General features: G+C 40.7%; 1 protein-coding gene and 1 pseudogene across 1 annotated transcript in view; both read right to left on the bottom strand.

Moving 5' to 3' along the window:
- WDR1 (WD repeat domain 1) overlaps positions 1–19,135 on the bottom strand; it is a 53,142-nt gene that overhangs the window by 13,297 nt on the left and 20,710 nt on the right. Inside the window, exons 6-10 of the mRNA XM_043969843.1 lie at positions 6,926–7,003; positions 6,226–6,306; positions 5,173–5,406; positions 2,455–2,542; positions 1,853–2,009 (exon numbers count right to left, since the gene is read on the bottom strand). Coding sequence (XP_043825778.1) covers positions 1,853–2,009; positions 2,455–2,542; positions 5,173–5,406; positions 6,226–6,306; positions 6,926–7,003 — 638 coding nt within the window. The remainder of the gene's footprint in view (positions 1–1,852; positions 2,010–2,454; positions 2,543–5,172; positions 5,407–6,225; positions 6,307–6,925; positions 7,004–19,135) is intronic.
- LOC122730646 lies at positions 13,457–14,228 on the bottom strand (annotated as a pseudogene).

Here is a 19,135-nt window from a genome sequence, read left to right as displayed (position 1 = left end):
GAATAACTTTGTCAGTATCCTTTAAGAAAACAAGAGCCACCCATCTCATGTCTTTTACATCTTTGCCCATGCTATTTCCTTTATCTTGGGGCTCTGTGGAAGAGGTGGCCTTGCTCATTGTGAAGGTCAGACCATCTCCTCAGGTCCTCCCCCATTAACTTGTTCCATCCGATCTTCAAACAATCCCTGCATTGCCTGCTCCTGCCTCCAACCATGCTCAGGTCTTGAAAAAATCAAATTTTGCTCCCATTTTTAAGTATATCCTATACACTTAGACATCTTATATTTTCCTCACAGTAAATCTAAAATCTGCTTCTTTGCAATGTATGGTTTTTTTTACATAACATTCTCTTTAAAAACTTGAATGCAGTCTCCTCCCTATAAAGTTGTTTCTCTAGGTTAAATATCTACTACCACCTGCCTCTTTCAGCGTATCATCATATTGCATGTTTACCAGTTCCCTTCCCACCCCACTTGTCCTTCCTGAAAGCACAGCATGCAAAACTGAACTCCTAATTATAATGGGACTACTTTGTCCCTCGCTCTGGAGTCTAGGCCTCTTATCTTTTCTGGATCTGTGATCCCATCTGTGTAGGGAATTCCCGTTACAGGACTTTCCCAATACAGTTAGGCATCTTTTCTGCAATTTATAGTTTTGGAGAACTGACTGGGGGGCTAAGAAGTTAAGTGATTTGTCCAGGGTGACACCAATAGGTGCCAGAGGTATCCCGACTCCAAGGCCAACTCTATTCTCTCAACCCTCTAAGTCTATCTTCCAACCATGTTCTCTTCTTCTATCACTTAGAACAGGGGTCAGCAAACTATGGTCGGCAATTCTGCTGCCTGCTTCTATAAGAACAGTGAGCTCACAATGTTATTTTGGGGTCTTGTGCATTTTCAAATAAAAATGTGAATTTAAAAAATCAGCCTTAGCTCACTAGCTGTTCAAAAGCAGGCAAGCAGGCCGGATCTGGCTCTCAGGTCATAGTTTGCTGATCCTTGACTCCGTTGGTGGACACTGACCTATCTGTAATTATATTCTTTGTTCCTGGTCATTTAATCAATCATGACAGATGACAGTTCTGAAGTTTCTCCTTTGTTTTATTTATTTATTTATTTTTTTAGTGAGGCAATTGGGGTTAAGTGACTTGCCCAGGGTCACACAGCTAGTAAGTGTTAAGTGTCTGAGGCCGGATTTGAACTCAGGTACTCCCGACTCCAGGGCTGCTGCTCTATCCACTGCGCCACCTAGCTGCCTGAAGTTTCTCCTTTGTTAATGTTCCAAGACCATAATTTTTCCTTGCACTATACATGTGTACAGCTAATGTATAATATGTATGTGTATATGTATGCACCACACATAGGTGCTTAATAAACGTTTGTATGTGTGTATGCGTGCATGTACATGTGGACGTATAAGGGTGCATGTGTGTATACACTCATGTGTATTGTAGTTTCCCCAGCAGAACATAAACTCCTTTAGGTGAGATTTTTCTATTCTGTCTTAATATCCTCCAAACTTAGCACAATTCCTTACACATGCCAAAGAGACCCACACACCCGTGGGTCTAGGTAGAACAGTGGATAGAGTGTTGAGCTTGAAGTCAAGAAGACCTAAGTTCAAATCTGACCTCAGACAGAAGCTGTGTGACTCTGGGCAAGTCACTTATCCCTGTCTGCCTCAGTTTCTTCATCTGCAAAACGAGTTGGACAAGGAAGTGGCAAACTACCCCAGTATCTTTGCCAAGAAAACCCCAAATCCTAGAGGTCATGAAGAGTTGGATAGGACAGAAACAACAACAAAACAGCCCATTTCCTTATACATGGTTCTAGACGCCAGAGACCTGCATACCTGTAGTCCCTCTGGATGAGATTGGTATAACGCACTGTATCATCCATGCTGCAGCTGACAAGCTGATCAGCCTCATCCACAGTCATCCTGGATACCTGATTGGTGTGTCCTTTCCCAGCAAAGGAATCATTCTCGCCAGTTTCAGAATCCCAATAATGTGAAAAGGGTGGTTAAGGGAAAAAACAAGGTTAAACCATGGACTTGGGAGGGGAGTATCAGAGAACGCATTGCATTCCACTCCCTTAACTTTGGGGCTCTTGGAATAGAAGGGAAATTTCTGGCTGACTAAAGGTGAAACTCCGGCATGGGATTTTCAGATCTCCAATTCCCCCCCACACACACACACTTTACAGCTGAACAAGTGAGGTGGGGAGAGAGGAGGCGGCGGCGACAGGTTCAATGACTCCCAAGGTGACTCGGCTACAGCTGACACTGAAAACTAAGCTCTGATTCCAGGTTTGGTGCTTGTTCCATTGGATCACATAACAGCCGACCAGATAACCTGGCAACCTGCTGTGGCCTCGTCACTCTGGGGACACAAAATTCAGACAAAAGAGTAGAGTGTTGGGGCTCAAGAAAACAGCTCATCTTCAAAAGGATATTAATGTGTCCGTCGTGGCTCCCAGAATAGATGTATGATTTACCACCGTTTTTATGAATTGTCAAGCACTGGATTGATTTACTGTGGCCCTGTAAAGGAAGAAATAGGATCAGAATAAGCTGAGCTTATAGGCTCATTATAGGCCAGTCTTCTTTTTCTCCAAATTAAAATTTTTTTTTTTGGGGGGGGGGGAGAGACAGAAGGGGGAAAGAGGAGAAAATGGACACATCCCAGGAAAGCAGTTTCTCCTGAATGTGTTCCAAAACCTACTGCTCTATTCTTGGTATTTTATACCCAGAGGCCTTTAATGTCCATGGCTTAAAGGCATGCCGAGAAGGCAGTTCTACAATGAAACATTGTTTGATTTCAGCAGTCTCCAAAATTGAGCAACTATTGGCCAGAGACCTCACCAGATGGGCCAAATCAGATTTTTATCAGGTCTACTTATCAACTCAAAAGACTCTCATACAAAACCATTAAGTCCCTTAATTTCCATTTACATTCCTGTTTCTGCTCAGTGTTAGAATTCAATTTACTACTATCTGCTGTGTTGGCCAATGGAACTCGATGGATAGTTGGCTTTTTGAGGGGGTCTCAGGGGAGGGAAAAACCATATCATGTATATAGAAATACCCTATGTCCCAAGAGTCAATCAATGTACAACAGCACAAGAGTAGGAAAAAAAAAAGAAAAGAACCAGGACACTAATTTTTACTTTGATAAATTTAAGAGCCCATGAGATTACTAAACTCTGACCTAGGCAAAAAAAAAAAAAAAAAAAAAGATAGTCATACAACACCAGAGCTTGAGCTTGACCATTCTGGTCTCCGTCTCAATAAACAGTGAGTAAAACTGCATTCAGATCATCTGAGCCATCCTTTGTTAGTTAAGCAGAAGTCTGCTGACTCTGGGACCCACATGTCCTCAGTACAACAGCAGTTTTCCTGTGAGGCCACTCAATTGTGTTAAGTCTGGCAACATTGCCAGCAGGGCGGTGGCCAACAACTGGGGTCAGCAATCCTTAATTGACAATTTGGCGCCTAGGGATTTCTTGAGGAATTTCAGCTGTATTTATGAATCATGAGGCTTTTTTAAGAGAAGGGAAGACCTAAGTCCATTTCAATGACCCAGGGAAGCATGATGGATTCTGAGAGTATAGGATGACTGGACATATAAGCTGACTTAAATTTTCTCTAGGACCACACACTATCCCTACCCCTCCAAAATAGATTTTGATTTTGACTGTACAAGTTGACCTTCAATCACATACTGGATGGGGACCAAACATTTTAACCCCATGAAAATCAAGTCTACACCTGTCACTCACTAGCAATCATTTAAACAGTAAGTCAAGGGGAAGATCTGTGGCCCAATGACCTGGAATTTTGTCCAGGGCCCAGATAAGTCCATCCTATTTTTGGAGAAGATATTCCTCAGCTAAAATCGTCACTGGCTCTCCATTCAATGGCCTACCAAAAGGTCACATCCCTTTGCCCTCCACAATCCAGTCCTGCCCTGCCTTTTTAGCACTGCCTCATCCTTCCCTTCCATGTTCTTCACCCCCTCTGGCTACACTAGATTACTCAGCCCTCCCAACAAAATCCCGAGTCTGCCCACCCCTGTGCCTTGACTTAAACTAATCCCTACACCTAGAATCCCTTTCTTGTTGCTTCTTAGCCAAATTAAGATGACTAATTGCAACATCCTACCTCTTCCCAAGCACTGCACTCAAGTCACCCCCGCATATGCCTGAAATGAATTCCTACAGAACTCATCCTGGATGGCTAGAACCATCATCTGATCTGCTTCTGCAACCTAAGGACCCCTGGGCCTTGCTAACTCCATTCTGCTACAACCAGAGAACACCCAACTTTCCCTGCAGCTGAAATTCCTTTTCCGTGTTATCTTCCTCAATTAGATTGAGTTCCTCAAGTGCAAGAAATGTCTCACTTTTCTGTTTGCATCCCCAGTGACTGGTACATAACTTAACACATTCTTTCTTCCAATCATTCATCCATCCATCCAATCCAGCAGACACAATTCCTATTTATTGAAACAGAATGGAAAATTGGCTTGTTGAGAATAATTAATAGTAAGGTTTAGTTAGAAAGGGGAACTAAAACTTCCCAGGACCTAGAATTGCCAAGGTATTCTAGCAAAGTCTTCAGCTCAAGGAATCACAGCTGTTGAAGTCAACCAGGTGTGATGAAAACTCTCATTTCAAAATGTGCCTTACGGACTGCTTTTGGTGAGAATTTCCTATTTCCCCCAACAAGGTTTTGGCTAGAAAAGTACTTAGTCACTAAGGCAGGACTCATCTCCAGATTGCTCACTTGATTCTGCTAAGCCACTTAACCACTGCCTCTCAAGTACTTACAAGAACCAGTCAGTCAATAAACATTTTTGAAGTGCCTACTATGTGCCAGGAGGCACTGGGCTAAGCTCTGGGGATACAAAGAGTCAAAAGGACATTCTTTGCCCTTAAAGGACTGATTGGAGAGCCTAAATATGTACATGTGAACAATAAAGAATAAAAAGGAAATAATTAAAGAGTCATTATAGAGCCTGGGCTGTGGACATGCTTAGTTCAGAGGCTACATGGGTGAGCATCCAGGTTTTCTCTTGGGAGCAGAAGGGGAGAAAAAAGGAATCCTTCTCTATTTTTGGACGCCTCCTTCAGACTGCTTCAAATGCCGCCCTCCCAAAGCGCCTGCTTTACCTTGATAACTCGGAGTGGTTTATTAGGGTTGTTTTTGTCCAGGTAATTGATATATCCCGAGAGGGAAACGCTTATCAAGTGGTCCTTCTGCCACAAGCATCCCAGCTGCTGATCCAACACGTTTGAGCCCATGGTAAATGTATTAACAATGGAGTTAGCACCAACATCCCAAATTTTAGCAGTTTTGTCTCCGGAAGCAGAAAGCAAGTGGCTGCTGTCTGGGCTCCAGCTGATCTACAAAGGCAAGGATGGACATCTTATTAAATTGGTCTTAGAATCTTTTTCACAGCTAAAATCCCAATAGCCCAGAATGAGTCACCTCATTCAACTCATGCCTGAATAGGTCAGTATCCTCTCTAGAGTACCCTTGACAAATGATTATCCAGCCTCTGCATGAGGGACCTCCAGCAACAGGGAACCCAGCCCCAATCCTACTTTGCTCCTCTGCACTAGGTGATTTTTTTCCAAACATTTTGGTCTCAGGATCCCTTAATACACTCAAAAATTAGCGAGGATGGGGGGATAGGGATGGGGCAGCTAGGTGGTGCAGTGGATAGAACACCGGCCCTGGAGTCAGGAGTATCTGAGTTGAAATCCAGCCTCAGACACCTGAAACTTGCTAGCTGTGTGACTCTGGGTAAGCCACTTAACCCTCATTGCCCCGCCCCAAATTAGTGAGGATCCCTAAACTGTTTTTGTGGGTTATATCTACTGATATTACTTTATTAGAAATAAAAAATGATTTATTATTATTAAATTAGTTTTAACCATGTACCCCGCCCCGTGCCAAATCTAAGGGATTCCTAAGACCATGCTTTGAGAAGTGCTAGAGTAAATTCAAGTCCAACTCATTTTAAGCAGAAAGAAATCGAGGCCTGGGCTAATGAAGGGTAAATTGAGCTAGGTCACAGCTAATTAGGTATGGCGCTGCAATTGGAGTCCAGTCATCTTTCCACATGTTACTTGGTTCTCCCAAAGTGTATTCTATTATGAAAATACAGACACCAGAATCTTAAAAACAACAAACAAAAACTGAAAACAGATGGTACTTACAGCATAAATTCCCCCATCGTGAGCCTTGCTTCCTCCTAGTGCACAAATTTTCTCTCCAGTCTTTCCATCGTAGATATAAATCTTGTAAGACAAAACAGAAGTGACATTAACATTTATCAGCGTTCTAAAGTGAGATTCAGACTACTCTTAAAATTCCTTCGCCATCACACTTAGAGATTACCTAATCCACCCCCCCCCATTAAGAAACAACTCCTTCAAATATGTGCATCATGAAAGGATCTGAATTTCACAATTTAGGCAAAATGTAAACATTTATGTTTTTTAAAAAATACGTATACATTTAAATTTATAGTTTTGAGTTCCAAATTATATCCCTCCTTCCCTCCCTGAGGGGGTAAGCAAGCAGATATGGGTTATACATGTGCAATTATGTAAAACATTACCAAATTAGTCATTTTGTACAAGAAAACTTGAGTAAAAGAAAAAAAAATGAAAGAAAGTGAAAAATTGCACCCTTCAGACAAATTTGGGTCTTAAGTATCTCACACACTGAGATACCAGCATTCCATATCAGTGTGGTTTTCCAACAGGCCAAGAAAGAAACAGGTTTTTTTAATTCCTCCATTAAGGAAGACAATCAGAATTTTTTCTCTCACCCTGCAAAAGTTTCATGAAAAGTCATTACAGTTTTTAATAAGTAAGCTACATTTGTTTCAAATAAGAAAGCAAGGGAAGTTACCTGGCCATCAGCACTTGCTGTGGCAAATCTATTTCCATCTGGAGAGAACCGCACACAGTTGACAAATCGGCTGTGATCCTGCAGAAAACATCCAAAGTTAGCTGCCTCATAAACAAGTTAAAATGTAGAAGTTTTAAGTTAGGCATTAAAAAAAGAAGAAGCTAAGCAGTCACCATGCTTCAATCAAAGAGGTTTGAGAGTGGTTTTAATGACACCTGGGCCAAGTTCACCACTAGCTAGAAAATAGCTCTATTTAATCATAATGTTACAAAGGGCCTTCTGTATACAACAGGCTACATAGAAGGATAAGAGTTAGAAAGGACTTTAAAGAGAATCTAATCCAAGACTCTTGTTACACAGGTGAAGAAACTGAGCCCTCAAAGATGATGTTAACTTGTTCAGTATCAGAGTGAGTCAGTAATGGAGAGGGCAGATCTCTTGGCTCCAGACATATTGCTTTTCACCTAACACTCTCCAAACATTTCTACCTAAAGAAGCACTCTTCCCAAGTTCCTCTCATAGCTCCTCCCCACTTCACAAAGTGCTGTCTATAATTAATGGGGGCTGATGCTGGGTGTTTGGTCCAGACTTCAGTAATCCGCCCCCCCCCCCCTTATATCCCAACCACCAAAGCCAGTGGTTAATTCAGCTATAATCAGGGGAGGAAGAAGGCAGGCTTGTTCAAAGTGTTTCCACAGTTCCTTTTAAATATGTTCCACAGAATCCATTTCCCTATAGGTACCAGGTTATCAGTGGGTTTAGATAGTCCCAAGCTAGCCCACAAGAGAGACATGTTAATAACAAAGTACTGGCATGATAAACAATCATCATGGTGAAAGAGGTTTTTGTAGACTAGCCTGGGAACCAAATTACTAGTAATGATGGTAGTAAAAGTCTATTCTGAATTCTAAGGAATTCAAACTTTTTTGGAAAACAAGAGGGTTGGGGGAACCAGACAATAAGATATTTATGTCCAATTGCAAAGAACTTTACATATCCCATCTGAATCTTGCTGTGAGAGAAGCTGTACAGATTTTGTTTATTACCACCAACAGGTTATAAGGGTTGCCCATGGTTCTAAAAATGCTAATAAACGCTAGAGGCATATCTTTTCCGATTCCAAGGGTAGGGTTCTTCTGACTATACCTTGTTGTTTTACCAAGTATCTGTGATGGTTACAAGAGGAAGACTTAGGATTAAAGAGCTACTCAAAAATGAAACAAACTACATGAGTAAATAACAAGTTTTTCACTCTTTAACACTAGAGATCTCTGGGTCACTTGTTGGGGATGCCACCGATGAGACTCATATTGTATGTTAAGAACTGAGACAAGATGACTTCAAAGGTTCCTGCCATCTTGAAGATCCTATGACCTGCAAGAAAGCTTTTGCTTTCTGATTATCTCAATTATCACAGTCATTTCCCACTGGAGACTAAACTCTCCTTGTGGTAAAGAAAACAAAAAATAGACATAAAAATCTTATACAGTAACTTTGACAACTCATGCACTATTTTCCCCCAGGAGTCTTCTATTTCTCTGCCATGAGAGAATGTATTATCTTTTCTTCAAGAACCTCTCTCATTTTTCCATTACTCAGAGCCCTGAGTTAAAATCTGGCCTTAGACACACAATAGCTGTGTGACCCAGGGCAAATCACTTAACCTCTGTCTGCTTCTGCTTTAGAGTTAATAGCACCACCTCCTAGGGTTGTTGTGAGAATCAAATAACTGTAGTAAGCACTGTATAAATGTTAACTATTATTACTATTCTGCTCACTGTGCCAAACAATTTAGCTGTGCTTCTTGAGTAACTCCGAAACATCATGTAGAATGTGGTCCACTTCCCAGCTCCACCAATGCTATATTAGGGTACTCCATCTTCTTACTGCTCCCCTCAAAGACTAACTCTTCCCCTCCTCATTCTTTGCATACTCAATTTACATGAAGTGAGCCAAAACCTCACTTTTCGTTTATATCTTTCTTGGTATTCGAGAGCACACTTCTTGTGGGTCAGTTATAGTTTGCCAATCTTTTGAAAACTGTTATCATCATCTGACCACTTATCTATTGGAAGGGTAATATGTATGTACATGCACAAATGCATTAAGTCCCTGTGCATTTTGGGCAATGGACTTATGAGGATGGCTTACACAATTTTTTTTCTTCATGTAGTTTCTTTTCTAATTCTGTCTTCATTAATTTTAATTGCAAAAAAGGTTAATTTTAATTAAAACTATTTTGTCTCAATCTCCTCTAGCCCTTGGTTTGGCCAACGCTTTTGCCACTAGATCTAATATACCTCAATCTTTTCTTCTAATTTTTTGTTACTTTTTACATTCAAATCACATTCTCCTTTTGAGCATACTATAGTATATAGTGAAGATGTATTCGACTTTGGTCTAATCCTAAATTCTATCGAATTTCTTTCCAGTTTTCCCAATGGTTCTTGTTGAAATTAAGTTATGTTCCTGGGTTTATTAAATACTAGACTGTTTTCAATGACTTATTTACTGATTTTTTAAAAACCAGCACCAAACAGATTTGACTACAGTTTTATAACTGAATTTGAAGTCTGGTAACATATGCCCTTTCCCCTCCCCCAGTAGTATTTTTTTCTCATGCCACTGGAAGTCTATACCTTGTGTCTTTTCTAAAGAAGTTTTAGCATCTTGTGTAGTTCTAAGTATCTCCCCCCTGGGTGATGTGATTAGTACAAGATTAAATTAGTATATTAATCTCAGTAACATTGCCATTTTTGTTACATTGGAACAGCCCACCCATGAACTTAAGTCTCCCTTTGTTCCAATCAAGAGAGCTTTGTCTTTTAATTTATATAAATCTTGCATGGATGTTACAGTAGGGTTAACTTCCAGCTATTTCATTTATTTTTGGTTATTTTGAATGGAAGTTCTCATAGTATTCTGTCAATTAACAAATAAGTGTTTGAAATTTGTCCAAATCATGTTTGAATTGCATAGCAGGGTCTATACATCTATGCCATTAAACTAATAAATTACTCAAACTAGTCTCAAAACCAATCAGGCCTGATCACTTGGGTGTGGTTTTTTTGCCTGGATTTTTTTTCCTTTGCAGGTAAAATCTGGACAGGTAATTCTACTAACTTATAAAATTTTGTCTCATATTTCCACATCTTCCCATAGACTTTTCTCCCCAAGATATATTTGGGGTACACAACTCAGAATGCCTACTTTTCTTCAAATGTTTGATAGAAATCACTTCTAAATGAATTCTCCCCCCCTTCTCCCATTGCAAATTCACTTAAGGCTTGTTCAATATCTTTTTCTGACATTTAATTATTTAAAATAATTATTTCTTGTTCTATTAGTTGGGGCATTTTACATGTTTAAAAGTATTCATTTGCTTCATGCTAAATGTCAGCTTTGGGGGCATATATTTAGGTGAAATTGCTTCTGATAGTTTCCTTTATTTCTCTCATTTGTTATGTAGGCATTTTAGCTTTCCTCATTTTTTCCGTAACATTAGCTCATGGTTTTATCTATTTTATTGTCTCTCCCCAACCAAAGTTCCTAGTTTTATGTATTATGATCCCATGATTAGGCATATGTCCCAGGGTAAGTCTGAAGACAGAAACAAAGATCTTACATCCCAAAATAATAACAGTAGTCTTTTGTAGTACCAAAGGACTAGATCCAAATCTAGAGTTGGAATGGACCTTAACAGGCAAGCCAGTCCTCTCGTTTCACAGATGAGGAACTCAGGTTAAATGACTTGTCCAAGGTCACTCGGGTGGCAACAGAGGTGGGATTTAAACCCAAGTTCTCTGACTCCAGGAGCACCATTTCTTCCATTGTGTTCCATTCCACTTGCCTCCTCATTTGTTAGGAAATTGTTAAAAACACTAGGGTACATAAATGTGATAGATTCTCATCACATCATAACAAATGATGACTAAGAGGAATTTGGAGAAATGTGTAAAGACTAACAAGTACTGACAGAGAGAAAGTGGAATTGAAAATAAACCATAATGATGACATCAAGATAAATGAAAGGATAACAAATAAACAAACTCCTAGTAAACAATGAAACAAACAATGAAGGTTGTCCCAAAAGAAAATGAAACAAAACCTTTCTCCTGCAAAATTCAGGGAGCAAGGAGTGGTAAAGAGAAGAATTGTCAGTTGAGATTGCTATGTTGTTTATTCTTCATTTTTTTTCCTCTGTCACAAGGGTGGGTTCTACATAACAGAAAGGGATGCGGGTTTTTTTCCCTCCCACAAAGAAATAAGGGATGCAGACAAAAGACATCAATATAACACCATAAAAAAGACGATTCTGCATCTTAAGAGTCCTTCAACAGCCTACCCTACTAGCCACTGAAAAGTGCCCTACATACTGAGGAAAACTTATTTGCTGTGGTTAAGAGTTACCTAGACATCTAGTTGGGGGAAAAATATATATTTTCTAGGATTTAGAGGTGGGGAAGGACTAGTAGTGTTCATCTCCTCCAGCTACCCCTTTATTTTACACATGAAAAAACAAATCCAGTCAGATGAAGCGAGTTGCTTTCAAAAGGCAGGGGCAGAAGAGATGGGGTTCTTCCCAGTCCAAATCCAGAGTTCTTTCTATTGTACCACATTGTTCTAGATTGCTTAGCAAGCAGTCAGTAGATCTGGGGCCAATCTCAGTTACTCTTTGGGTCAGAGAGTCAACAAACATTTATTAAATAGCTACCTACTATGTGAAAAGCACTCCAGAAAACTCTGGGAATACAAGGAGTTTGTAACAGAGTCCCTGCTCTCAAGGAGTTTACAATCTAATAGAGGAGACGAGATGCAAATCAATGTGTACAAACAAGCTATATATAGGATAAAGAGGAAATAATTGGCAAAGAAAGGCACCAAAATGGAGAGGGGAAAAGCTTCCTGTAGAAGTTGGGACTTGAACGAAGTCAGGAGGTAAAGATGAGGAGGGGGGACAGCCAGAAAAACCGTCTGCAGTGCTTCACACTCTTTGCAGGCTGATGTGCTACACCACAAAGCTGAGTGAGGCAATCTGCCGTGAAAGGAGATTTAGTTAAGTAGGAAAAGAAAATCGAGAGCTATGAGGAGCAAGGTCTTGAGGTCTACTCCTCACAGGCTAAGCTGGTTTTTTTTTCCTTATAAGTATGAGATTTTCTAGATTTAACTGACTTGGACTACAGCTACAGCCCTGACCCAAGCCTCCTAGTTGCCTAGGTCCTGGAAGGAACCTTTCAGTCCATTTAATCCAACACCCTGATAAAAAGACAAGGGGCGGGGGGAGAGAAAAGACCCACAGAGGTGAAAGGGATTACCCAGTATCTCGCAATGGATTCACACAAATCCTAGGATCAGAACTTGGGTTTTTGCACACCTAGTCGATTAAAAAAAAAAATCATTCCATGCCTCTTCTCCCACTATACCATAACATCCCCATATCTTCCCTTTAATTATCAACTCCATTTTTGCTTTTAACTCTAAGGTATTTCAAATGAAGAGAAGTGTTCCTTACTTAAGCCAAGAAATCGATATGATCTCGGAGGCCAGGGAGAAAATAGCGGCTGCCACCACCACATTAGGGCCAAGCAAGGAAAGGCTTGTTACAAGATTCTAATAGGGCAAAGAAACCTTCCCGGAGAATGTTTTAGTTCTTAGCAAGTCCCAGGATTAGATTAGTCTCTATATCCCTTCTGACTCCTTGGGAAGTTTTCTGTTTGTTGTTCAATCGTTTCAGTCGTGTCCAATTCTTTCTTTCTTTTTTTTTTTTTTGATGGATAGATTTTTCTTTATTTTACATACAGGACAGGTATCCAGATTAATTTCTCTTGGGTCATGGTAAAAGGTAGTGACAAGTAGTCACCATTTCCTGTATATAAGCATAAATAACCTATTCTTGGAATTAAGGAAATATCACTTAGGTTCAGAAACTTTCCTATACAATCCAAGGAAGGAACTCATCAGAACTCTTCTCTAGCAAGGTCAATTTCCTTCAGAATTAAAGAGGAGGTATAATATGCATTTATTAAAATAGCACATACAAATGTGCTAGGAAATGCAGTTTACAAATATTTCATCCTATCCTCACAACAACCTTGTGAGGTAGGTGCTATTATAATCCCCATTTTAGAATTGAAGAAACAAGCAGACAGAGGTTAAGTGACTTACTCCAGGTCACATAGCTAATAAATGTACTGAGGCCATATTTAAACTCAGATTTTAACTACAGGCCCTGTGCCTGGAGACCCAATTGTAGACTCCAGCATATAGTAAATAGGTACATTACACCTAAAAAAGATAAATTAATAGCTTTCATATTATTCAAATTATTAAATATAAATTAATATATTATTTAAATATAAAAATTTAAGTCTATGGTATTAGAAAAACTAGAAACATGGTTTTTCTTTTGTTTCTGAATGAGAATAGAAAAGGGGATTCTGGCTTAAAAACAAATATTGCTTCTCCTTGATACTGTTGCTGCCTCCTCACGCAGTACTTCTCCACCTTCAGAAAGCAAGTCCTTTATTTCGAAATTAAAATCGATCTGCTGCTCTGCTAGCCACAGCTCGAATGTTACCATAGACCTTGGATGGAGGACTTCCAAGGATGAGGTTGCAGATGGCTGTTCTTGCCATTTTAATATTTTTGGAAAGAGCCAAGGATGTGAACTTTCAAATCAGCCAAAACTATCTGTGTCCGTGTCACATTTTCTATGGTAAATTTAGTTTTTCCTCCTTTGCCAGCAATTCTTCCTACTGCCCTAGAAAGGTGGTCTCCTTTGAAAGGCTTTACATCTGTAATTTCCAAAGATTCTAGGAAGAGATCATCTAACCTAATGAGAGCAAGTGCATCCTCCACCTGAAGTCCAAGAATAAAAGCTTTCACAAAATCAACAGCTTTTGTCGGAGCACTTACATCCTTCGTGTCTTTACAAGTCCTGATCTCGACATTCCTTGATTTTAAGTTAAATCGTATCTGAAGTCCCAGGTGTTCTACAACAGGTATAAATATTTTTATCCAGTACTCTTTTAATGGGGTATATCTGTTGGCAGGCACTGGAACTTTCCTCACCTCACCTTGCCCCCCAAGAATGCGTCCCCGGACAAAGAAGGAAAAATGGGCTTCTTGTGGGGCCGGGCTCCCTCAACATCCATCTGGCCACCACCGCTGTCGTGGCTCTCCAGCAACTGCTCTTCTGCCCGCAGTTTTTTGCCCCGTTTTCCAGTTTTTTGCCCTGTTTTCCAGTCGTGTGAGAAATCTTGGTGAAGCCGTCCCCATCCTCCGCCGCGCTCTGCATTTCCATCTGTGTCCAACTCTGACCCCATTTGGAATTTTCTTGGCAAAGATACTGGACCGGTTTACCATTTCCTTCTCTAGCTCATCTGACAGACAAGGAAACTGAGGCAAACAAGGTGAAATGACTTGCTCAGGGTCACACTGCTAGTCTGAAGCCAAATTTGAACTCGGGTCTTCCCAATTCCAGGCCTAATGCTCTATCCATTCTGCCACCCAGGTGCCCTTGGGAAGTTATTTACAGAACACCAAAAAAATTGCACAGAACACAAATTATCAAAAGAAAATGTAAAATTAAATAACAAATAAAATAAAAAATATATAAAAAAAAATAAAGACCCAAGAAGCTAGTCCCTGATGGTTCATAAGGATTGCCTAATATGTTCCTTATCCCTGGTCATTAAATCCAAGCTATAAAGGAGCCAGTCCCATCTGTACCTATAAGGCCAACACTAGCAGCCGCAGACCTCCTGGGATTTGAATTATTTTTGTTCTAGCTTAACTTGGGAAAGGCTCCTAGGAGAATGGGAGGAAAAAAAAAAAACATTCACCTCACTTTCCTTTTATTACAAAAGGGTAAACTTGGGCCCACAATGGTTTGGGATGAGGGGTGGGAGGGAGGGCCATATTTCAAAAAGGCAAAAAAAGGGAGATGGAGCAAAATTTTCTCTTGTGTATATATAAGATGATCGTGATGACAAGAGTCCCTTCTTGGCAAAAAAAAAAAAAAAAAAAGCTTCAAGCTGATGACTACTCGGTCCCTAAAGCAGAAAAAGAAAAAAATGGAGGGACTATGCCCTTTCTTACCCACACTTCTACTTTCAATAAATAAACAACAACAAAGACAATATATAAAGTAGAGCATCATTCTGTAGTGGGAAGAATATAAGATAGAAACATCAGCAGTATCCCAAGACTCAAGTTCAAATCCAGCCTCAGACACCGACTAGCTATAGAACCTTGGGCAAATCACTTAACTTCTTTCTGTCTGCCTCAGTTTCCTCGTGTGCAAAATAGAGGTGACAGAGGGCGGGGTGAGGAGGGACTTATAGGAGACAGCTTCTGAAGTCTCTTCCAGCTTGAGATCTATGATTCCCCCATCTGAAACACAAGCTTACAAATCAATCCAAGCTTCCTGCCATGAAAACAGACACTGGGGGTTCGGATGGCACAGGGTTTCAGACATCCACTTAATAACCATACGGCTGCTCCCAAGGCACCTCCCTTCCAGAGTCTCCTTTCAGGAAACTCTTCCCACTGGCCCAGGGCACAGTCAGTACTAATACTCCAAAGGACCCAAAACTGAGGCAAGCACCCTCGGAATAGTTTATAGCAGACCAAAAAAACCTCGGCTGTCCCAATCACCAAAAAGAGCAAATGCTAAAAATAGCACCACTCCACCAGAAAGGAAGGGTTTCATGCTTCAGAAGGTCAGAACCAGAGGCAGGAGTCTGTCTCCATATGACCGCCCTCCCAAGCCGGTGCAGCCACCCCTTGGCCGGCTGGCTTCCTGATGGACACAGCTCTCTTCCCTTTAAGTCAGTCTGTAATTCTGACACCGCATCTTTTCCATCTGTCACTTTCTGCAAGGCGGGAACATTTTTATCATCCTCCACAACAGTACCTTATAGGACAAAGCTGCCTAGATTAGATCCCCTCAACAGGAAATGGGAGAAAATGGATCATATTTGTCAGGATCACAGATTTAAAAGCTAGAAGGCTACTCTGGCCCAACCTGCTCATTTTACAGATGAGAAAACTGAGGCTTAGATAGGGCTCTAAGGCAGTAGAGGAAGGTCCTTTGCCACGAAATCCAGGGCCCTCTCCACGATACTGTGCTACTTATCCAGTTGTTAGCAATTAACGTAGAATTCTGCACTTGAACAACAGCTTATGTTATGTTATAGGTGTTTTAAGTTAAAAAAAACTGATAACAGACTAAGCTCCTTAAGGAGGCTTTGTCTAAATTCTATCATTTCCCCCTATATCCTCACAAAGTGTTTAATACATGGCAGGTATCTTAAAATGGTTGCCTGAGTCATGAAACATTCATTTAAAATCCCATCGCTGATAATTACAATCTGTGTAATTTCAGCCAAGTTCTTTAATATGAAATGAGGATAAAATTAGTATACTCCATTCTTCATCACAGGGATGTTCTAAAGAAAGATCCCTTAAAATCCTAATGTGTGACAGATACGAGGGGATTTTGTTTTGGAGATGAAGAAAACAAGGTCCAGAAAAGGAGAAGCAGCCTGTTGAAAGATTGTCTGCCTGACCACAGGTTCCCCAATCTTTCTTTTGTTTTTGTTTTTTTTGCAGGCAATGGGGGTTAAGTGACTTGTCCAGGATCACACAGCTAGTAAGTGTCAAGTGTCTGAGGCCGGATTTGAACTCAGGTCCTCCTGAATCCAGGGCCGGTGCTCTATCCACTGCACCATCTAGCTGCACCCCCCCCCCAATCTTTCTTAGAGATGACGTCCAAAGAGAATTACAAGGACCTCAGGGGATCATACGGTCCGGTCCAGTCTCCCACCAGTTTTCACAGGAGAAAAGTGAGGACCAACAGTAAAGTGACTGGCCCAAGGACACACAACCATGGCCTTCATCTGCTTTTCCTCTTTCATTATCCTGCTCCTGAAGAAGCAACCATCAACTAGAAATTCCTTGCTATCACTGGGGAAAGTACAGGGGAGGGGAAAGCTGTCTCTCCTAGGGGGATGCCCAACAGCTCTAACATGATTAGACTGCCTTAAAAAAAAAAAAATCACAGGAGGGAAAAACCCAACCAAAATAACAAAATGAACTTTTCTTTTTTTATGCCCGGGTTATCCCTTGCTACTACTACCCAAAACAAAGACAACTCTGTGCTCGACTGAAAAGCCCGAGTTTAGGTTGTTTATGTAGGAAGGTTGCACCTCTAACAATACTCAATACAGATTTCTGCTTACTTTTACAAGGTGTGACTATTCAGAGCAGTGGAAATCCCCCATTTGGAGAAACCTGCTATCTTAAGACTACCTCCCAGCATTACTCATCGGTTACAAGGGAGTCAGAGTGTGAATGTGCAGAATCCAAACAGAGCAGGTGTATGAGTCAGTTTAATTCAACTGCTCCACCCTTGGTCACAGAAGAGAACATCCAGCTTTTGGGGGGAGGGTGGGCAAAGACTTCAGTTATGTAAAAAAAAGAGATCTGTCCTTCCCTAAGAAGCATGTAAATTAACTGACATCTTTTGCTAATTAGAGCTGTTTTATTAAGATATAAATGGTCCCACAGCAACATCAATCATTAGGAACAGAGACCATTAGCACAAAGGAAGAGAAATGCCAAGTTAAATCCTCACTGGGTACAAGGTCCCATCACCAAGGATGTGTCCCCTTGAAATGTTCTGGAGAAGCTGCCATCTCTACGTGGGCTGATGCTTGGCTGATACAGGAGATGTTTACCCCACAGCAACTGGCACAGGCTCAATGCAAATTCATTTATTCAACAAAAATAATTTGTGGGGATACCTTGTTTCTGTAACAACTTTATTTCCAAACATCCTTCCTCACTCCCCTAACGACCCTACAAACAAGCTCCCTCTAATATATTATGGTCTTTTAAAAAATATATTTAGGGGAAAAAAAAACACAACAAAATTAACTTTAAAAATAAAAATAATAAAATAATAGAAATAAATAATAATAGAAAATAAAGAGTATAAAAAGCAAAACCACATCCCACAGAAGGAAAGTATAGCAATATTCTACATCTTTAGGCCCCCACCTCTACAAGAAAGGGAAAAGGGTGGCTTCTCTCAATTCTTTTCCAAGGCTGAATGTTGTAATAATTACCCAGCATTCAGCTTTGTTTCTGTACTAAGTTTTAGATAAGATGTGTTGCCTGAATTCAGAGTTTGCTTTCCTCCTAGTCTAAATAAAGAAACCATCCAAGAGAAGCTTGGTAAGAAGACTTACCACTCTGGCCTTGAGGTCAATGGGGCTAGGCCAGAAACCCACACCATCTGTTTGACCTTGAGAAATTCTCCAAGGAGGCCCTATCCTCCTCTTTAAAATAAAAGATCAGCAGCTAGTTCAACTCCTAAGGTTCCATCTAGCTCTATTTCAATCATTAGTAGGGACCTTAAATTAGCAATGGCAGAATTAAAGCTACTGTAAATAACTGTAGACACCTAAATAGCCCTTTAGAGGTATTATCTCATTCGGATCCTGCCACTGAAGTGTTACTTGTACTACAAGGCAGGGAAAAAATGTGGGATATGATTTGCGTAGGATCATACGGCTGGATTTGAATCCAGGACATCCTGACTCCAAACAGGAGCCTCTATCCCACTCTACCATACTCGGTCCTCTTCATTTCAAGGCAGAATTTGAAATGCCAGAAAGATAATTGAAAAATGTTCCAGGTCAGGAGTCCAGGTTCCTTTTCCAGTACATATTAACTCTTCTATGACCTGAGAAAAGTTGTTCAAGATAACCCAGAGGAGGTGATCCCCAGAAGAGGATTTCTTTCAATTCAAACTCAGTCCACAACTGTCCAGACGACTTCTTCAGCGCCATCCTTCTCGGGCCCGCCCCTCCTGTCTCTTCTGAGAATCCCATGGGTTCTTCCTCCTTCCTGGAAGTCCCATGTGATGAAGACCAATGGCAGCTCAGCCCATGACGCTCCAGAGGACTTCCATTAAAATGGAAACTTCTTGAGAGCAGGGCTTATCTTTTTTTCCTTGCACCTGCATTTTCAGCACTAAGCACAGTGACAGGCACGCATTAGGTGCTTTAACAAATGCTTTGCCTATCTAGCTTTCAGATGCAAAAAGGTCTTGTCTGTATTCTAAAAATCACCCCCAACTGTGGAGATGCACAGAATAGGCTGGGAGATGCTGATGACAAACAAACCTCAATTAAGTACCCA

The sequence above is a fragment of the Dromiciops gliroides genome, chromosome 6 (assembly GCF_019393635.1).
Source record: "Dromiciops gliroides isolate mDroGli1 chromosome 6, mDroGli1.pri, whole genome shotgun sequence".
NCBI classification, from domain to species: Eukaryota; Metazoa; Chordata; class Mammalia; order Microbiotheria; family Microbiotheriidae; genus Dromiciops; species Dromiciops gliroides.
Note: the sequence above shows the minus strand (reverse complement) of the source record. Positions and strands in the feature narration are given on the sequence as shown.